The sequence below is a fragment of the Choloepus didactylus genome, chromosome 17, assembly GCF_015220235.1.
Source record: "Choloepus didactylus isolate mChoDid1 chromosome 17, mChoDid1.pri, whole genome shotgun sequence".
Classification (NCBI taxonomy): Eukaryota; Metazoa; Chordata; class Mammalia; order Pilosa; family Megalonychidae; genus Choloepus; species Choloepus didactylus.
This window is the reverse complement of record NC_051323.1, coordinates 30,636,412-30,657,833: the sequence shown is the minus strand read 5'-3', so window position 1 is coordinate 30,657,833 and position 21,422 is coordinate 30,636,412. Positions and strand designations below refer to the sequence as shown.

Here is a 21,422-nt window from a genome sequence, read left to right as displayed (position 1 = left end):
TAAAGATATGAATAAGGTGTCCCTAAAGAAATCAACTGGTTGTTCAAAGCAACTTAGTTATGTTTACCTCGTCATCCTTCATTTTACTGAAAATAAAGTTTAAATTTTACAGGTTTTAGATTTATTATTATTTTTTAATAAGAGCTACTGCCTTTTAAAGTAACAAATCATCAGCATTAAAATAAAGCTATTATATTAATTCTAACAGTAAGATAGTTGATGTTAATTAGTTGTTTTGTTTTTTTACTGCTTTGAGATAAACATGACATACAATAAAATGAACATATTTAAAGTATACAATTTGATGAGTTTACACATAAGCATACATCCATGAATCCATCACCACCATCAAGACAATGAACAGACATCCCTCCCAAAAGTTTCTTTGTATCCCTGTGCTGCATCCTTCTCCTAGCCCCTACAAACCCAATTTCCCAGGCAACCACCAATAAGCTTTCTGTCACTACAGATCATTTTCATTTTAAAGAATTTTATATAAATAGCATCAGAAAGTATGTATTTTTTTTAATCTGGCTTCTTTCACTCAGCATATGATTTATCCAGGCTGCTGCATGCATCAATAGTCCATTCCTTTTCATTGCTGAAGAGGACTCCACTTTATAGATATACCACAATTTTTTTTATTGTATTATTAATGGGCATGGGGTTAAATAAATATCCAGGAGAGTAATGACTGGTTGTATGGTATGTGTCATCAAGTTTTTAAGAAATTGTCAAACTCTTCTACATTGTACAGACCACCAACAAGGTCCTTTACATTTGATATTATCTAACATAGTTAACTAAATTCTTGACAATAATGTGGAGTTATCATCATACCACAGCTATTCCCACACCACTAAAAATAATGAGCAGAAAATGGCATACAGAACCTAAAACTATATACACAAGTTAACAGATAGATAGATACATAGATATAGATAGATATACATATGCATATGGTTTAACTGAATACATAAACCTTTAACTAGATATATATACATGTGCATCTGAGTAAAAATCTTTCAGGCAAAATATATGGTCAAATATTACTGCTATTACATTACTATCTATTGGCTTGAATTGTAAATGAAATAAGTATAAATGATATTACATACAATAAATTCCAAAAGTAGGAGGATTCAGTAACAAAATGAAAATAATCCATGCTAAAGTTCTTTAATTACAATGATTCAACTTATATACCATTAAAACTTCAATTAGAATGCCCTAGAAAATGGATATTTTGGTTTATATGTGATTTTCTAGTTGCATCTGATAGGCCTCTAAGAACATTTCTGGCCTTTTTATTGAAAAGAGCAGTTGAAATTAAATTAAAACAAAATACAAAGTAAACAATGAATAAATAAGTGTATTCCAGAAATTAAACTTTTTAAAGTACATATATCTGAGAGCAGCTGAGAAGAAAAAGCTCCAGCAAAATAGATAAAAACACTGCCACTAATAATACATAATGATGCAAAAGCTTTTTAATAAAGTTTTAATTAAGAGATTTAAACAGTATTTGCAACAAAAGATTTAAAGAGCTTCCTTGTTCGATATAGTCATAAACACTAACCACATAAAACATGAAAACTTCCATCAATGTATGAGCAAAAGACAAAATCACAACGGAAAACAGACCTAGCAAATAAACTATGGCAAGTTCAGGTTACCAACCCTTTAACAACCATCACCCTCCTTCCCTATTAACAGAACTATGATTTTGTTCAGATGTTGGGTCATGTGCTTAAAGAGAGGCTGGATACTTCAATATCCCTGGGGTATATAAGACTAGTTTAAGACAAACATGATAATCCCACTCCCCTTATAAGTGAATGGTTATATACAAGCAAATAATCCAGTTCTGTCCCACTGAGTGGGCTTCTGGGTAATGTTTGACCCTCACACACACACATACCCAAAAGGGTACACAGCTTCATCATATTTCTCAAAATAAAAATTTTGGGAGTGAAGGAGAAAGCATCAGAAGGAACAAACTTTTTCTGTCTCTAGCTGTGTGAGGTAGTTACATATGGAGCTTCAGTAGCCAATATAGTCATTATGGAAGCTAACAAAGGGACCAAGGAGAAATGTAAGAATGGTTCAGTAAGATGGAAATAACCTATGTCACTGAGGGTTTTGTTCATCTGCTGAATTAACCAATTCTGAAATCAACATGCAACTGAAATTCTTACATGAAAAGACAGATCTTTCTTATTAAGCTACCCTGAATTGGGTTTTCTGTTAGGTGAAACTGAAAATATCCTGATACACAATGTAAAGAAAATGTCCACTCTCTTGGTAATCAAAGGAACTAACATAATATTAAGCAAAAGAATCCAGACAAGGAAAAATGCACACACCATATGACCAAATTTATACAAAAGTAAAAGACAGGCAGACACACTAATCCATAATGATGAAAGTTAAGATAGTAGCTACTTCTGAGGAATTACGAGATTGAGAAAGAAAGTGAACAGGAAAGGGCAAAGCAAAGGGACTTCAGGGTGATATTCTATTTCTAGGTGTTAGTGGAAGTTACAAGTTTATTCACTTTGTGATAATAAACTGAGCCACGCATTTACTATGATCTATATAATTTTCCACGTGTATAATACCTTAAGTTTTTTTAAGAAATATGTACAACATTCATTCAAACAAATATTTATTGAGCACCATTACGTTCCAGGCCTGCTCTTGGACACAGGGATAAATAAAAAACAAAACAGTAAAAATTCCCTGCCTTTATGAAGTTTAGCATTATTCTATTTATGTAAATTAAAACATAAAATTAAAAAAAAAAAAACATAAAATCACAAGATAAAAAAAAAAAAACCTAGAAAATATAGCCAAATGAATGCAGTAATTGTTTAATGTGTTTGAGTTATTTTTTAAATCAATTTAATGGAAAAAACCAATCCTCCGTTTTAATGAGACTAACAGTAAGAATACTAGAAAAAGTTCCAATGCAAAACAGGAAATAATCAATTCTATCACAACTCAGTAGCATACATACATGGCTTTATATGTATTTGTGCTATGTGTATTTATATAATGTGTATATGTGTGTGTGTGTGTATATACATATATATAAAGAATGAGAGAGACAAAGAGAACTAAATGGTTTTCTCAATAGCATCTAACTTTATGCAGCAGAAATTTTCTTATTTCACTAATTTATGGTCCATAGCTATGCTTATGCTAAAATATAATTAACAAGGATGAAAACATAAAAATAGGTACTCCCATATGCTATTTGTGGGAGTATCAATAAATTAACATTTCCAGACAGTAATTTGGCAGTATGTCCCCCAAATCTTTAATATATTGACACCCTTTAAATTTTTTAAACGGCTATCATAGAAAAAGAGAGTAATGATAGGAGTACTTAAAAGTAGGGGAAAAGATACATTCAAAACAATGTACAGTAAAAGATCCCAAACTTCATCTATGTAAGTTATATAGAGAAAAACTAGAAAGACTGAGTTAATTTCTTTTTTTTTTATTTATCCATAGAAGTATTACATTTTCTAATAACAATGTATTCTAAACATTTTTTAAAAGCCTAAAATTAGAGATATAGGCTTCAAAAGTTAAAACAAGAGACCAAGAAGATGGCAGTATTGAGAGGAGTGGAAGTCAGTTAGTCCCCCTGGAACAAATAATGAACAACAAGGAACAACTAGTAAATAATCTGGAATAACTGCTGGGGGACAAACATGACTGAAAACAGCCAAAACAGAAACTGAAGTGGCCCATCTCCTTACACCAGTCAGGAACAAAAGGCTGACATGCGCTACCTGCTGGGCAGGTTAGGAAAAGCACAGCAACTGGAAACCTCACAGGAAAGTCGGTCATTCCTCTAAGACACATCCTGAATATAACCCCATTCTGAGACCTGAACCTGTTCTGGTCTGGGAAAATCTGACTGGGGTAACCAAGGAAACCAGATGCCTAGACATCAGAAAACTACAATCTATACTAGGAAAAACGAAGATATGGCCCAGTCAAAGGAACAAACTTATATTTCAATCTAGATGCAGTTGAAATATTGTTTCACTTTAATGAAACAATCTGTTAAAGACTTTCAAAAAAATATGATAAATGAAATTAAAAACCAAATCAACGAGTTATTTACTAGTTATTCCTTGTTGTTTATTAGTTGTTCCAGGGGGACTAACTAACTTCCACTCCTCTCTATACTGCCATCTTCTTAGTCTCTTGTTTTAACTTTTGAAGTCTATATATCTAATTTTAGGCTTTTAAAAAATGTTTAAAATACGTTGTTATTAGAAAATGTAATACTTCTATGGATAAATAAAAAAAAAGAAATTAACTCAGTCTTTCTAGTTTTTCTCTATATAACTTATATAGATGAAGAAATTTGGGATCTCAAGGAAGATATAACAAGAGAGACTAAGGCTACAAAGAAAACACTGGGCGAAGATTAGGCAGGAATCAAAAGTTTGAAAAAACAACTGGCAGAATCTATGGAAATGAAAGGCACTACACGAGATGAAAAACACAATGGAAACATACAACAGCAGATCCCAAGAGGTAGAAGAAAACACTCAGGAGCTGCAGAACAAGACACCTGAAATCCTACACACAAAAGAACAGATAGGGAAAAAAATGGAACAATATGAGCAACGTCTCAGGGAACTGAAAGGTAACATGAAACACTCGAATGTACATATCATGGGTGTCCCAGAAGAAGAGAAGGGAAAGGAGGCAGAAGTGATAAGAGGAAATAATCAATGAAAATTTCCCATCTCCCAAAAGAACAGATCTGAATAGACCTACGCCAAGACACTTAATAACCAGATTATCAAATGTCAGACACAAAGAGAGAACCCTGAAAGCAGCAAGGGAAAAGTGATCCATCACATACAAAGGAAGCTTGACAAGACTACATGCAGATTTCTCAGCAGAAACTGAGGAGGCAAGAAGAAAGTGGTGTGATATATTTAAGATACTAAAAGAAAAAAACCACCAACCAAGAATCCTATATCCGGCAAAACTGTCCTTCAAATAGGAGGGAGAGTTTAAAATAATTCTCTGACCAACAATGAGAGAGTTTGTGAACAAGATATGTGCTCTACAGGAAATACTAAAGGGAGTACTACAGACAGACAGGAAAAGACAAGAGTGAGAGGTTTGGAACACAATTTGAGTAATGATAGCACAGCAATGTAAGTACACTGAACAAAGATGACTGTGAGTATGGTTGAAAGAGGAAGGTTAGCAGCATGTGGGACACTAGAAGAACAGAGGAAAGATAAAGACTAGGATTTTATAACTCAAAGAATCCTCGAGTGCTCAAAATTGTGATAAAATGTACAAATATGTTTTTACATGAGGGAGAACAAATGAATGTCAAACTAGCAAGGTGTTAAAAATAGCATGGTATTGGGGAAACAATAATATCAATGCAAACTAGAGACTATAGTTAACAGAAACTTTGTATTATGCTTCCTTTAATGCAACAAAGGCAATATACGAAAGCTAAATGGCTATAAGAGGGGGACATAACGGAGGGGTATGGGACTCTTGGCATTGGTGAGGCTGTCTGACTCTTACTCCAGTTTAATTCTATCTTTCCTTTCGTTGCTTTTTAGCTGTCATTTTTTTTTTTCTTTCTTTCTTTTTGTTTTGTCTCTCTATTCTCTTTGACGCTTCCTCTTTCTTTGTGGAAGACACAGAGATGTCCTTATATAAATATTGGTGATGGTGGTGAAACATAAATATGTAACTGTGCAGGGAACTATCGATTGTTTACTTAGGATGGAAAGTATGGTGGATGAACAAAACCGTCTTAAAAAAAAACGAGTTGATGAAGAAAACTTGAGGGCTACATTGAGTAAAGTTAAGTCAGACACATAAGGATAAATATTGCATGGTCTCACTCATATGAACTAATAATTATAATATGTAAACACATAGACATGAAATATAAGTTAACAGGATATAGAACGAGGCTAAAGAATGGGGAGCGGATGCTTATAATGAGTAGAATGTTCAACTAGGTGAACCTAAGTGTTTGGAAGTGGACAGAGGTGACGGTAGCACATTGTGAGAATAACAGTGCTGAATGGTGCTTGAATGGGGTGGAAAGGGGAAGCTCAGTGTCACGTATGTCACCAGAAGGAAAGCTGGAAGTTAAAAGATGGGAATGTATAAAACAGTGATCTTGTGGTGGACAATGACCGTAATTAACTGTACAAATATTAGAAATCTCTTTCATGAACTACAACAAATGTATGACACTGTAACTACAAGCTAATAATAGAGGGATATATAGGGAAAAAATATACCTATTGCAAATTATGTACTACATTAGTAGTGTTTTAACATTCTTTCATCAACAGTAACAAATGTACTATACCAATACTATGAGCCAATAATGGAGGGGGGGGTGGTTAGGGGTTGGGGGGAATTGAGTTTTCTTTTTTGTCTATTTCTTTTCTGAAGTAATGAAAATGTTCTAAAAATTGGAAAAGAAAGTTAATTGTGGTGATGGATGCACAGCTGTATGGTGGTGCTGTGAGCAACTGATTGTGCACTCTGGATCTTTGGATGGTATGTGAACAATCTCAATAAAATTAAATTTAAAAAAAATTGTATGGTATGTGAACAATCTCAATAAAATTAAATTAAAAAAAAAAAAAAAAAAGAAAGAACACAGTGGGAGTCTTTGACATTTTATCATGGGGCTGTTCCCACTCCTGCTCCTTTTCCCACTGCCATTCTCCTTGCCAGCTCCTTAGAGGTACCTTTACCAAGGTGGTCTGCTGCCAGAAGGGGCTACCTTGATTTGAAGCAGAGCATGGAAAACCCCATATCCAGGGCCACTGTCAAAAATAATAGTGACTTCAGTAGCAAACGATTAGATATGGTCAACATCATAGCTAGTGAGGTCAAAACACTGAATGGAGCAAGCAAGAGACCTGCAGAAATTCAATGGAGCAATCCAGGAAACAAGACAGTCATAAAAGGCCTTGGTCAGCTCCTACATATTTCTGGGGGTCTTGGAGACTGCGCACACTCATGATCCAGAGTTGTTACGCTACTTGTGTCAAATGTCCAGTTTTCAGCAAAAATAATGAGACGTGGAAAGAAGCAGGAAAGTGTGACCCATACTCAGAAAAAAAGCCATCAATGGAAACAGTCTGAAGGGACCCAGATATTAGACTTGAAAAAGACATCAAAGCATCTATTATAAATATGTTCAGAGAAAACTAAAGGAAACTATCTCTAAAGATTAAAGGAAACAAAAAATTAAAACTAAAAGATTAAAAGAAGGAATGACAAAACTGACTCAGAATATTAATATTAAAATTAGACATAAAAAAAGAAGAAAATGAAAATGAGTTGAAAACTACAATAACTAAAATGAAAAATCTGCTAGAGTCTCAATGGCAAATTTCAGAAGGCAGATGTAACACTATTCAGTTATAAAAAGGAATGAAGTACTGATATATTTTACAACATGAACCTCAAAAGCAGCAAATTAAGAGAAAGAAGCCACATGAAAAAGAACACACAGAATGCTACTATTCCATTTAAATGAAATGCCCAGGATAGGCTAATCTAGAGACCAAAAGTGGAATATTGAGTCTGTGAATAAGAATGACTGGGAATTGACTACAAATAGGCAAAAGGGATCTTTCTGAAATTGTAAAAATGTTCAAAAATTGGATTGTGGCAAAAGCTGTATAATTCTGTAAATTTACTAAAAATCACTGAATTGTATATTTAAAACAGGTAACTTTATGATATATAAATTATACGTTAATAAAACTGTTTTAAAAGACATGCCTAATTCATAGCGCCCAACAATACTCTTCACATACCATTTTCCTTTTTGCTCCCATTTTCTCATCCTATACACATCCTCTTCTCCCAACCTAAAATGCCTCTAACCCACTATTCCTCAAAACTTTTCCTCTACTCCCTATTCTCTCAATGATGTCTTTAGGATGTATATTCCTTACACTTTTTTGAGTAGAATTCCATCTTATTCTCTATTCCCTGAATCAGCAACCCAAAGACCTAAGCATATATGCACAGGGTTACTGCACTGACGACTCAAGGATTTTTGCATGTGTGAGCTGGGGAGTATTGTATTAGCAATTACAGGATTCTCTTAGGCAGCCCTGCAGGAGGGTACCAAGGGGTCAAAAAGAAATTCAGAGCTGTAGCTTTATATACATTAGATATAGTCTATGTAATGTCCTGATGGTATGAAAGAATATTCTTAATGTAATCCAGAATTTACAAAGCTCTGACCAATTCTGGGCAACACATTTTAAGAGGAACACTGACCAAGAATGTTGCCAGAAATGAGTGAGTGGTCCAATGAGAAATCTAAAAACCATACCATATGGGGAACCATTGGAGTAATAAAAACTCTTTAGCCTGGAGGAAAAAAGAGTAAAGAGACACAGTCCCTGGTTTTCAAATTCATAAAGGGTTGGGTTTAATTAAAAGATTAGTTCCAGAAGCAGAACTAAGATCAACGCACAGAAGTTACAGTAAGGCTCAAACATGACTGATTCATATAATTATGAAGTTTCTAACACTATAAAACTTCACAAGTCTGCTCCTATATAGAAGATATACTACCCAAACTAAATAGAATAAATAAATTTCTAAGAACTTGAAAAACTACTTTTCACATTGAGTTTCATTAACTTGGTTTTCTCCCCATAAAATGAGTGAATAAGGTCTTTTTTTCTTTTTCTGCATTAAATATTCCTTTTGAAAACTGTCATTTACTACCAAATTGTTGTATAAATAATATATTTTCACATTTTGTAACAAAAATCAACACTACTTGATTTAAACTGCTTTAAAAAAAATGCATCAAAATATTGTTCTGAAAGCTTATTAATTAAAGGCTGAAGAAATGAAGCCATAAGGCAAAGTATTTCTAGTCAATATTTCAAATCTAATAAAGACACAGTTATATTTAACATACAGACAGCCACTCATTTAAATGTTATATTTATGCATAAATTAATGCTCTACTTACGTTTCTGTGTCCGAAACCAATGACTCATTATTGCACACATCATTGAAGGTATGAAGTTGATTCTATGATTTAAAAAAAATTAAGTTTTTCTCCAAATTATTCTTGTACAAGTATAAAGACATATGATAAACTGACTGTTTGACATATATAAATCATAATCAATACCATATCAAAATTATTAAAAATAAGATGTCAGAGACACACACAATTCCCAATTTAGTATATTACCCTTATCATATTAAATCACTAAATAAATTCATTCCACAACTAATATATATGCTTTACCACATAATAAACACATTACAGAATTCAAAGCTGAATAAGGGGAAAAAAATACAAAAATCTAATACAATGTAGCAATTAACATACCATTAGAGATAAAGTTTCAGGAAAAGCTCCCTAGATAAATACATTTAAGATTTAATGCATCTGGGTAATTATCAATAAGTATTTTCTTTATTTAAAAAGTTCAGTATATACTACTTCAGTATATACCAGCATTTAAAAAAACAAAAAACAAAAAACACCTAGTATTTTTTTCTAAAAAGTTCAGAGCCCAGTTAAAGTCAAACATTATTTAACGCAGAACAAGATGGTTTAAAACTTAACCCAAAAAGATATATCCCAATGCCTCTGAAAAACACATTCTGATGAGTATGTACAGAAGTGAGAAATAACAGGTAAATCTAAAATTTGGGGGATTAGTTCACCAGCACCATTTTATATATGCCATCTCAAGTTAAAAGACATAATACAATTAAGCCAACCTAATATGGATTGGTTTGTCTCATAGGTAGCAAACTCAAATAACTACACTACACAGCCAAGCAAGAAATGTAAAGGAAGTTGTGAGGTGAATGGACATTGAGGACAGTATGTTGAGTGAAATAAACCAGAAATGAAAAGACAAACATAATAATGCCTTGCTAATATGGACTAACTGCAATGTGCAAGCTCTGAGAATTGAGTCTGAGAGCACAGGTTATCACAGGAAGGCTTACTATAAAGGTTCCTAGACTGTAAGCTCTTAATGCAGTTACTTCTATTTCTGAGTTGTAATGCTTATTTCTAAATTCTAAGATGCTGAGCTCTTTCTCTAATTTGGTCAGTCCCTAGAACTTTCAGTATCTGTGTGACACCTGAGATTCAGAGCCAGAGTCTGGCAGCTATGAATGTCAGCATTACCCCATACAGCAAATATTAAGAAGGAGTCTGAAAAAAGAGATCAGACTTCACCTAGAGATATGAATGGAATGGACTTGGTTAGCACTAAGGTAAATCAGACTGAAGGGTAAAGCACAGTATCGACAGTGTTTTCAAAACTTCAACTTCTGTGTGAGAAAGAGATGTTTATTAGGTGCAAAATCTGTATTTTTTTGTAACACAATATACAATTTAACTTTTATGGTCAGTTAATTCAAACAACATGATGAAACACTGAATACGGAGTGAAATCTGGTTGGTTTGTACAGGTTAGTGTGAATCCCCAATACATCCCAGAGTAATTTGGGCAGAGAATAAAGGTGTATTTATTCCCTTGAGGGACTGGGGGAAAATGTGGAAATGATCAATTTCCCCACCTGGGAATATTATTCTCACAAGCATTGGGGGCTACCAATTTACAAGGCCAATCCCTCAATCTTGGGCCTTGCAAGTTTCTTACCGCAAAGGAGAGGCTAAGCCTACTTAACATTTTGCCTAAGAGTCACCCCAGAGAACCTCTTTTGTTGCTCAGATGTGGCCTCTCTCTCCAAGCCAATTCTGGAGGTAAAGTCACTGCCTTTCCCCCTATGTGGGACGTGACTCCCAGGGATATAAACCTCCCTGGCGATGTGGGACAGGACTGGTGAGGATGAGCTTGGCCCTGACATTGTGGGATTGAGAAAGCCTTCTTGGATCAAAAGAGGGAAGAGAAAAGAAACAAAATAAAGTTTCAGTAGCTGCAAGATCTCAAATAGAGATCTCAAATAGATATCCTTTTTTAGTTTTTAGTGTATTGGAATAGCTAGAAGGAAATACCTGAAATTGTTGAACTGCAACCCAGTAGCCTTTATTCTTGAAAACAATTATATAACTATATAGCTTATACTGTGTGACCATGTGATTGTGAAAACTCTGTGGCTCCCACTCCCTTTATACAGTGTATGGACAGATGAACAGAAAAATGAGGACAAAAAGTAAACGAATAATAAGGAGAGATGGGAGGTATGGGAGAGATGGGAGGTATGGGATTTTTGGGTGTTTTTTACTTTTAACTTTTTTTCTCATTCTTTTTTGTGTGTAGTAATGAAAATGTTCAAAAATTGATTGTGGTGATGAATGCACAACTATATAATGGTACTGTGAACAACTGATTGTACTCTGTGGATGACTGCACAGTATGTGAATACATCTCAATAAAACTGAATTTAAAATGAAAAAAAGAATGGAATGTAAAGGAATAAAGCTAATAGGGACTGTAGAAAACCAGAGAAATCATATCTGTTCTAATGGCAGAGCTAACTATTAGCTATAGTAAATTATTGTTATGCTAAAATACTGACCCAAGGATATCAGACCTTCCATTTTTTTCAGAAAACATTTTTTTAAATGTGAATTCTCCCTAATTAAAGTAATATTTAATACTGTACAATCCAAACAAAACACTACAGACAGTCAAATTTGGTCTACAGTCTAAATCTCTGGCTCTGCTTGTGGAAAAACAATTAGTTAACTGCATATGGATATCCTCCATTTGTCTCTGAAAATGCTGCTTTTTAAATGTAAAAAACCTGAACAGCTAAAAAACATATATTGAAGGAGTTGGACCATAAAAAAATCAAACCAGTCCTAAGGTATAACCTAGGCTGTTTCTTCACATTTAAATTAGAGAAAGTAACAAATTATTTTTGAGAACCATACAAAGTAATGCATATAAAATGCTTAACCCAAGGCCTAGCTATAGTAAATGTTCTGTAAATAGTAGGTATTATAATAATCTGCAAGGTAAATTAAAATGACTAAAAATAAAACAAATATAGCTTACTGTTATCTGACTCAGTCCAGCCAACCTCATAGTCAAAGTAGGTGACATAAAGTACTTAAATGCAAGATCTAGGCTTTCTTTATCAAAACATAACGTGGTATCCAATGGTTCTTTCACTGTACTCCACATTAAATCAGCCATGTTGCGAGCTGCACTCTGGCGTAACTCCTGATCAGAGAGCTTGCATAAATACCTGAAATGATTCAGAAATGAAAAAGAATAACTCACAGAACATTCCTAAAGACCACTCAGAAACTCAACAACACTCCTCTGTTCCATACCTCCAAAATGTTTAGTGCAATAGAACCTGGGATCCTTAACTTACTCCCAATTTCAACTATTTCTAAGTGATTCTTAAGGATTATAAGCTGTAACAGTGTGTCCTTTTGCTTAGAGTCCAACTTGAATCAGAAACTGCAAACAGCCAAATCATTTAACATAGGATTATGCACCTCTAGTAAAACTTTATTCTTCTCTAGTACATGTCATGTAAACAGTTCCAAAAATGTTGATGTCTGACTTCATCCTGTTTCAGTAAATTCCAGCTGACTTCATATGAATAGCACATCTCCTCAAAGCCAAACTTCTCTAAAATGCATACATTTTAAACATAATTCCTTTTTGGTTTCCAAAAGCCACAAACCTCTGGTTTTCCTCTTACCTCTCAGGTCCTGACTAATTTCTTTGGCTGGTTCCTCCTCATCTATCCAACCTTTCAATACTAGAGCTCTTCAGGTTGTAATGGATTGCAAAATAGCAAACTCCCTTCAAAACATGCAGAAGCCTTTACAATATGACTTTGCAACTTCTCCCAACATGAGGGGAAGTCTATTTCTCCACCACCCTGAATCTGGGCTTTGCTGTAACTTGCTTTGGTCATGGCTCATTAACGAACAGGACATAAGTAGCAGCCTGGAATGCCTTTGAGCGCTATCTATTATTTTAAACCACTAAGTATTAAGGGGTTGGTTTCTTACATAGCAAAAGCAAACTGACAAAGGGCTCCATCCTAGACTCTCCTATTCCCTTTCTAAATTCTCTACCCAGGCAACCTCACTTCTTCCCATGGTTTTTAAAAGCTGTCTTGATGCTAGCAACTCCTAAATTACTGACGTTCTTGAACTACAGGTTCACCCTCCCAACTTGCCAGCACTACTTAAATGTCCCGTAGGTATCTCAGAACTACATCCTTTAAGTACTCCCAGTCTTTTACATCTCGGTTAATGGCACACAAAAGAGAAACTGGGATGAAGGGTGTGGGAGGAAAAGTCACCCAAGATACCCCCTTTTCCTCTTATCCCATAATCACTAATCTTGTCAGTTCCATTTTTACTTATATCCATCCAATTTTCAAAATCACCATAAAGAAACCTAGTACAAGTAACTTCCATTTCTTTCTAGGACCAATTAAAATCTCTCAGCTTCTACTCCAACCCTTCAATAATTTATGATCCACTTAAAGGCCAAAGGGATCTTATCAAAAGCATCATGATTTAAGACCCTTCCATAGATTCCTGCTAAAATTAAATCCAAACTCCTTACAATGGCCACAAGGTACCAAATACTCCAATCTTGTATCATAATTACACCACCTCACACAATATGCTCCACCCGATCCACATCCATCTGCTTTTAGTTTAACACGTTAAACTGTTTCCAATTTCAAAATCTTTGCCCATATATTTCTTCTACCTAGGATCAACTTAGGTCCTTCTGACCATCACTGGTCTCCTTCAAACATTACACTTTAAAAAGGCCTCAAATGCTCTTATCATATCACCTTGCACAGCATCTATCACTCTCAGAGTGTTTTCCTGACACATTTACCCAACAACTACAACAGTTCCTGGAAAACGACAGGAACTCAAATATTTGTGAATGAACAAATGAAGATAAAAAAGTATAAAGAATTCATATGTTATCAAGAAACATAATTGTTAAAACTCTAACAGTTCAAAATCTAAGAAGTCTAATCAATACAATCCTTTCCCTCACCCTGTTTCCTTCTTAGGTTGAGACTTAGAAAATTCAAATGTCACCTCCTCCTCAGTGAGATCTTCCCTATCCTACTCAAAATTGTAACCCATGCTCTAGAACTCTCAATCCACCCTTTGCTGCTCTTTTTCTCTGTAACACTTATCACTTTCTGATGTGCTGTATCATTAATTTATTTATTTTTCTGTCTTCCCCTACTAGACTGCACAAGAGTGCAGAGATTTTTTTTTAATTCATTTTCTTCTCTGCTATATTCCCAGCCTAGAACAGAATGGATAATTAACATATATCTGTTGAATAATAAATACAGTGGAATGCCATGCAAGCATTAAGTTCTCTCATTCTTTTTACATTATGATGTGGAAACAAGTCTAACATAAATCTCTTAAAAATAAACATATTAAATATAAACCCATATATGTGCATTAAAAAAATATTACATTATATACCAAACTTAATTGAAATCTTCTCTAGAACATAGGACTACAAGGAACTTTGATAGAATATAATTCTGTATTATGTTATAGATAATTTAAACATGCATTATTCATTGATAATTTGAGGAAAAAGATATTTAAAACTTACCTAATAACGTAGGTCCTAAAAGGTATGATGTGCTGCATGACAGCAGGGATATGTAGCCATATTCTAATCTATAACAAAACATAAAAATACATTAACACATAACGAATATATGAAACATGTATTTCTTCACTTTAATAAAAAACAAGGATTTAGTATTTTGCTGCCTTTAAAACTATATACATTTTATTATCTATTTTGGAAAGGATACGCTTGTTAGAAATAGAATTACACATATCAGGTAATTTAACCTAGTACTTTTTACATAAAAATCTACCTGAAGAATTAATATTAACTTCTTGCTGAAAAGGAGAATCATCTATCCAAATAATATCTACTTACTACCTGTTTCTACACACCTCTTTATATGGCAGCAATCCAAATACTACTAAATCAGTTTTTCAGTAAACCATCACAACCTTATTTTTTTATATATCAAATTTCCTATGGCTTCTTGTCAATTCAATATCCATCTAAGGCAAATATATTTTCCAGTCATGAACTATTGCAATGTAACAAATATACTGAAATGAGCTTACTATAAATAGCTTTTCATCTGTTATAATTTTAAAGGTCATAAGAAATCCTTTTTCATACTTTTTCCTGCATGATAATCCAAACTACTTCTGAATCTGAAACACTTACATTATAGTTTTATTCTCATAAAAATTCTAACTGAATCATCCAATGAATTATGATATTAAGTCTTGACAGGTAAATTGAAACCAAATTTGAGAATAATGAATGTAGGGCTTCACTCTACTCTAACAAAAAAAAATCTACAAAAACTCTGTAGCAAATGTTATACTAATGATGAAATGCTGAAACCTCCCCTTCTGAGACTAGGAACAAGACAGGATGCCTTTTATTATTACTTCTATTCAACTTAAATTGAAGGTCTAGACAGTGTAACAAGGCAAGAAAATAAATAAAAGGCATAGGACTAGATAGGCAGAATTAAAACCGACATTACTCTGAGATATGATTATGCAATTAGAAAATCCATAATAATTTTCAGATAAATTTTTGGAATTAATGAGTTTAACAAGATTGCTGCTTAGAAAGTTAATACAAATAAATAAATATACCCATATATACACAACCACACACACTATGTATTTATTTTCTATATACTAGCAACAAATAGCAAATATTTTAAAAGATCTGTTTACAACAGCTCCAAAAAGTATCAACTACCTAGGAATGATCTAACAAAGATGAACAAAATCTCTACATAGAAATACAGAAAATGATAAAATGATATTTGAGGAAAATTAAAGAAAGTGTAAATAAAGAAACATTTACCATATTTATAGAAGACTTAATATTGTAAAGATCACAGTTCTCCCTAAATTGATCTACAGATAACAATGTAACCCAAAAAGGTCTTTATATGAAATTACAGCGCTCCAAAAACTAAAATAATGCAGAAATAGCACAAGATTAAGCAAACAGAATAACGGAATATGCTAGAGAGCCCAGACCACATGCACATAAAGGACACTTGGATATATGACAGAAGTAGTAACTGAGAACAAGGAGGAAAGGACCATCCTTTTTGATAACGTTAGGAACAGTGGAAAGGAAATAAGTCTTGATCCCTCCCCCACACCATACACAAAAATTAATTCCAGTTGAACTATACATCATAATGTGAAAAGTAAAACAATAAAACTTCACTGTGGTTTTATTTTATATTTTTTAAATGACTTATGAGATTGAGCACCTTTTCATAGGCATACTAACCATTTGGATATTTTTTAGGAAGTACCTGTTCAAGTCTTTGGATTGTTTGCCTTTTTCTTACTGATTTGGCGATTTCTTAAATATTTTGGAAGCAAATCTTTTGTCTGACATATGTAATGTAAATATATCTTTCCATTCTACGGTTTTTCACTCTCTTACCTTTTAAGAACTACTATTCACTAAACTTACTGATGTATAATTCATTAATTTTTTTCTTCATGTTCAACGTTTTTATATCTGGTTGAAAACATCTTCCACACACTAAGGTCATTCTTCTGAATGTGCAATGTACTGTAATAAATCAGGTAGTAGAGAAGGCCAATTCTTATCTATCTTACCCTAAAAGTGGCTTTCAATTCATGGGCTTTTTCTTTTCAAAGATAGGGTTGCCCTAAAATTAAATAATTTTTTCATCATTTGCATGTAGGAGTTTTCATTGTGAAAACCAGTGTCAATTCAGAAATTCCCAATAAGGACTCCAGCCTTGTTGATGCTGGAATAGCATGGCTAAACAAGCTGCCTATTTCTCAAGAAAAGAAATGGATATATAAAATGACAGGGTTCTAGTTTCCATAGGAGGAAAATGGGTTCCAGATCGATTTATATGTGGCTAGAAAATGCTGAAATTTAAAGGCCCTGAAGTTCTCAAACGAAAAGGAATGTCTACTTTAATTTTTTCAAAGAAATCACTAAGGGCTTATAGAAACCTTAGTCTTATGATCGAGACTCCCAAAAAAGTCACAATTAATGCCAAAAGTCCTAATGCTTTAAATGGCATTAGCCCTTTAAGAAAAACTCTGAAGATTATGAAAAAGATTCTGTACTAACCCTGATTAAAAAAGGAACTCTAATCTAAGCTCTTAATTTGTACTAAAGTATTAACATCATTAAAGAAATTAGTATACAGAGGTTTTTTATGAGAGAAAAAAATGTTTTTTTATGAGAAAAAAAATTCCAAATGAGTAAATCAAGTTATAAAACCTTTGGTTAAAAAACACATGTCATATTTTCAGGAAAAAAATAAACAGATTACCATACAGTGTTCAACTATATTATTAATTAAAATACTATGACTAATTTTAACTCTAATTCTGGCTTAATGGCCTCAGTGTCTAATGTTGGGTTACAAGAAAAATAAAGTTATGCATAGTAACAACAGTCTATTAATTAAGTCAAAGAAGGCTGAAGAGAAAGATGAGACAGATTCTAAGCCTAAACCTTTTCCTTACTAATGGATAAATTTTAAAGATACTGTAATAAACTAAAGTCTTTCACTAACCTTCCATAAGACTGTTAACCAATAATTAGCTAAATAAATTCAAGAAAAACATTTTAATCCAGTTTACTTAATATTCCCAATAGAGAGAGGGGGCAAGATGGCAGACTGGTGAGCTGTATGTTTTAGTTACTCCTCCAGGAAAGTAGGTAGAAAGCCAGGAACTGCGTGGACTGGACACCACAGAGCAATCTGACTTTGGGCATACTTCATACAACACTCATGAAAACGTGGAACTGCTGAGAGCAGCGAAATCTGTAAGTTTTTGCGGCCAGGGGACCCGCTCCTCCCGGCCAGGCTCAGTCCCGGGGGAGGAGGGGCTGTCAGCTCCGGGAAGTAGAAGGGAGAACTGCAGTGGCAGCCCTTATCGGAAACTCATTCTACTGATTCAAACTCCAACCATAGATAGACTGAGACCAGACACCAGAGAATCTGAGAGCAGCCAGCCCAGCAGAGAGGAGACAGGCATAGAAAAAAAACAACACGAAAAACTCCAAAATAAAAGCGGAGGATTTTTGGAGTTCTGGTGAACATAGAAAGGGGAAGGGCACTGAGGCACATATGCAAATCCTGAAGAAAAGCTGATCTCTCTGCCCTGTGGACCTTTCCTTAAAGGCTCTGATTGCTTTGTCTCTTAGCATTTCAATAACCCATTAGATCTCTGAGGAGGGCCCGTTTTTTGTTGTTGTTGTTTTGTTTTGTTCTGTTTTGTTTTAATCCTTTTTTCTTTTTCTAAAAAAATTACTCTAAGAAGCCCAATACAGAAAGCTTCAAAGACTTGATATTTGGGCAGGTCAAGTCAAGAGCAGAACTAGGAGAGCTCTGAGACAAAACGCAATAATCCAGTGGCTGAGAAAATTCACTAAACACCACAACTTCCCAAGAAAAGGGGGGTGTCCGCTCACAGCCATCATCCTGGTGGACGAGAAACACTCCTGCCCATCGCCAGCCCCATAGCCCAAAACTGCCCCAGACAACCCAGTGTGACGGAAGTGCTTCAAATAAAAGGCACACACCACAAAACTGGGCGTGGACATTAGCCTTCCCTGCAACCTCAGCTGATTGTCCCAGAGTTGGGAAGGTAGAGCAGTGTGAATTAACAAAGCCCCATTCAGCCATCATTTCAGCAGACTGGGAGCCTCCCTACACAGCCCAGCAGCCCAGAACTGCCCTGGGGGGACGGCACTCACCTGTGACATAGCACAGTCATCCCTCAACAGAGGACCCGGGGTGCACGGCCTGGAAGAGGGGCCCACTTGCAAGTCTCAGGAGCCATACGCCAATACCAAGGACTTGTGGGTCAGTGGCAGAGACAAACTGTGGCAGGACTGAACTGAAGGATTAGACTATTGCAGCAGCTTTCAAACTCTAGGATCACCAGGGAGATTTGATTGTTAGGGCCACCACCCCTCCCTGACTGCCCAGAAACACGCCCCATATACAGGGCAGGCAACACCAACTACACACGCAAGCTTGGTACACCAATTGGACCCCACAAGACTCACTCCCCCACTCACCAAAAAGGCTAAGCAGGGGAGAACTGGCTTGTGGAGAACAGGTGGCTCGTGGATGCCACCTGCTGGTTAGTTAGAGAAAGTGTACTCCACGAAGCTATAGATCTGATAAATTAGAGATAAGGACTTCAACTGGTCTACAAATCCTAAAAGAACCCTATCAAGTTCAGCAAATGCCACGAGGCCAAAAACAACAGAAAATTATAAAGCATATGAAAAAACCAGACGATATGGATAACCCAAGCCCAAGCACCCAAATCAAAAGAACAGAAGAGACACAGCACCTAGAGCAGCTACTCAAAGAACTAAAGATGAACAATGAGACCATAGTACGGGAGATAAAGGAAATCAAGAAGACCCTAGAAGAGCATAAAGAAGACATTGCAAGACTAAATAAAAAAAATGGATGATCTTATGGAAATTAAAGAAACTGTTGACCAAATTAAAAAGATTCTGGACACTCATAGTACAAGACTAGAGGAAGTTGAACAACGAATCAGTGACCTGGAAGATGACAGAATGGAAAATGAAAGCATAAAAGAAAGAATGGGGAAAAAAATTGAAAAAATCGAAATGGACCTAAGGGATATGATAGATAATATAAAACGTCCAAATATAAGACTCATTGGTGTCCCAGAAGGGGAAGAAAAGGATAAAGGTCTAGGAAGAGTATTCAAAGAAATTGTTGGGGAAAACTTCCCAAATCTTCTAAACAACATTAATAAACAAATCATAAATGCTCAGCAAACTCCAAATAGAATAAATCCAAATAAATCCACTCCGAGACAAATACTGATCACATTATCAAACACAGTAGAGAAGGAGCAAGTTCTGAAAGCAGCAAGAGAAAAGCAATTCACCACATACAAAGGAAACAGCATAAGACTAAGTAGTGACTACTCAGCAGCCACCATGGAGGCAAGAAGGCAGTGGCACGATATATTTAAAATTCTGAGTGAGAAAAATTTCCAGCCAAGAATACTTTATCCAGCAAAGCTCTCCTTCAAATTTGAGGGAGAGCTTAAATTTTTCACAGACAAACAAATGCTGAGAGAATTTGCTAACAAGAGACCTGCCCTACTGGAGATACTCAAGGGAGCCCTACAGACAGAGAAACAAAGAAAGAACAGAGAGACTTGGAGAAAGGTTCAGTACTAAAGAGATTCGGTATGGGTACAATAAAGGATATTAATAGACAGAGGGGAAAAATATGACAAACATAAACCAAAGGATAAGATGGCTGATTCCAGAAATGCCTTCACGGTTATAACGTTGAATGTAAATGGATTAAACTCCCCAATTAAAAGATATAGATTCGCAGAATGGATCAAAAAAAATGAACCATCAATATGCTGCATACAAGAGACTCATCTTAGACACAGGGACACAAAGAAACTGAAAGTGAAAGGATGGAAAAAAATATTTCATGCAAGCTACAGCCAAAAGAAAGCAGGTGTAGCAATATTAATCTCAGATAAAATAGACTTCAAATGCACGGATGTTTTGAGAGACAAAGAAGGCCACTACGTACTAATAAAAGGGGCAATTCAGCAAGAAGAAATAACAATCGTAAATGTCTATGCACCCAACCAAGGTGCCACAAAATACATGAGAGAAACACTGGCAAAACTAAAGGAAGCAACTGATGTTTCCACAATAATTGTGGGAGACTTCAACACATCACTCTCTCCTATAGATAGATCAACCAGACAGAAGACCAATAAGGAAATTGAAAACCTAAGCAATCTGATAAATGAATTAGATTTAACAGACATATACAGGACATTACATCCCAAATCACCAGGATACACATACTTTTCTAGTGCTCATGGAACTTTCTCCAGAATAGATCATATGCTGGGACATAAAACAAGCCTCAATAAATTTAAAAAGATTGAAATTATTCAAAGCACATTTTCCGACCACAATGGAATACAATTAGAAGTCAATAACCATCAGAGACTTAGAAAATACACAAATACATGGAGGTTAAACAACACACTCCTAAACAATCAGTGGGTTAAAGAAGAAATAGCAAGAGAAATTGCTAAATATATAGAGACGAATGAAAATGAGAACACAGCATACCAAAACCTATGGGATGCAGCAAAAGCAGTGCTAAGGGGGAAATTTATAGCACTAAATGCATATATTAAAAAGGAAGAAAGAGCCAAAATCAAAGAACTAATGGATCAACTGAAGAAGCTAGAAATTGAACAGCAAACCAATCCTAAACCAAGTACAAGA

General features: G+C 34.8%; 1 protein-coding gene across 5 annotated transcripts in view; it reads right to left on the bottom strand.

Annotated features, from left to right (window-relative positions):
- The window catches only part of USP34 (ubiquitin specific peptidase 34), a 371,878-nt gene that overhangs the window by 214,367 nt on the left and 136,089 nt on the right, over positions 1 to 21,422 (bottom strand). For all 5 annotated transcript variants that reach the window (XM_037806728.1, XM_037806730.1, XM_037806731.1 and 2 more), the window contains exons 6-8: positions 14,643 to 14,710; positions 12,063 to 12,255; positions 9,038 to 9,099 (exon numbers count right to left, since the gene is read on the bottom strand). In XM_037806728.1, coding sequence (XP_037662656.1) covers positions 9,038 to 9,099; positions 12,063 to 12,255; positions 14,643 to 14,710 — 323 coding nt within the window. The remainder of the gene's footprint in view (positions 1 to 9,037; positions 9,100 to 12,062; positions 12,256 to 14,642; positions 14,711 to 21,422) is intronic.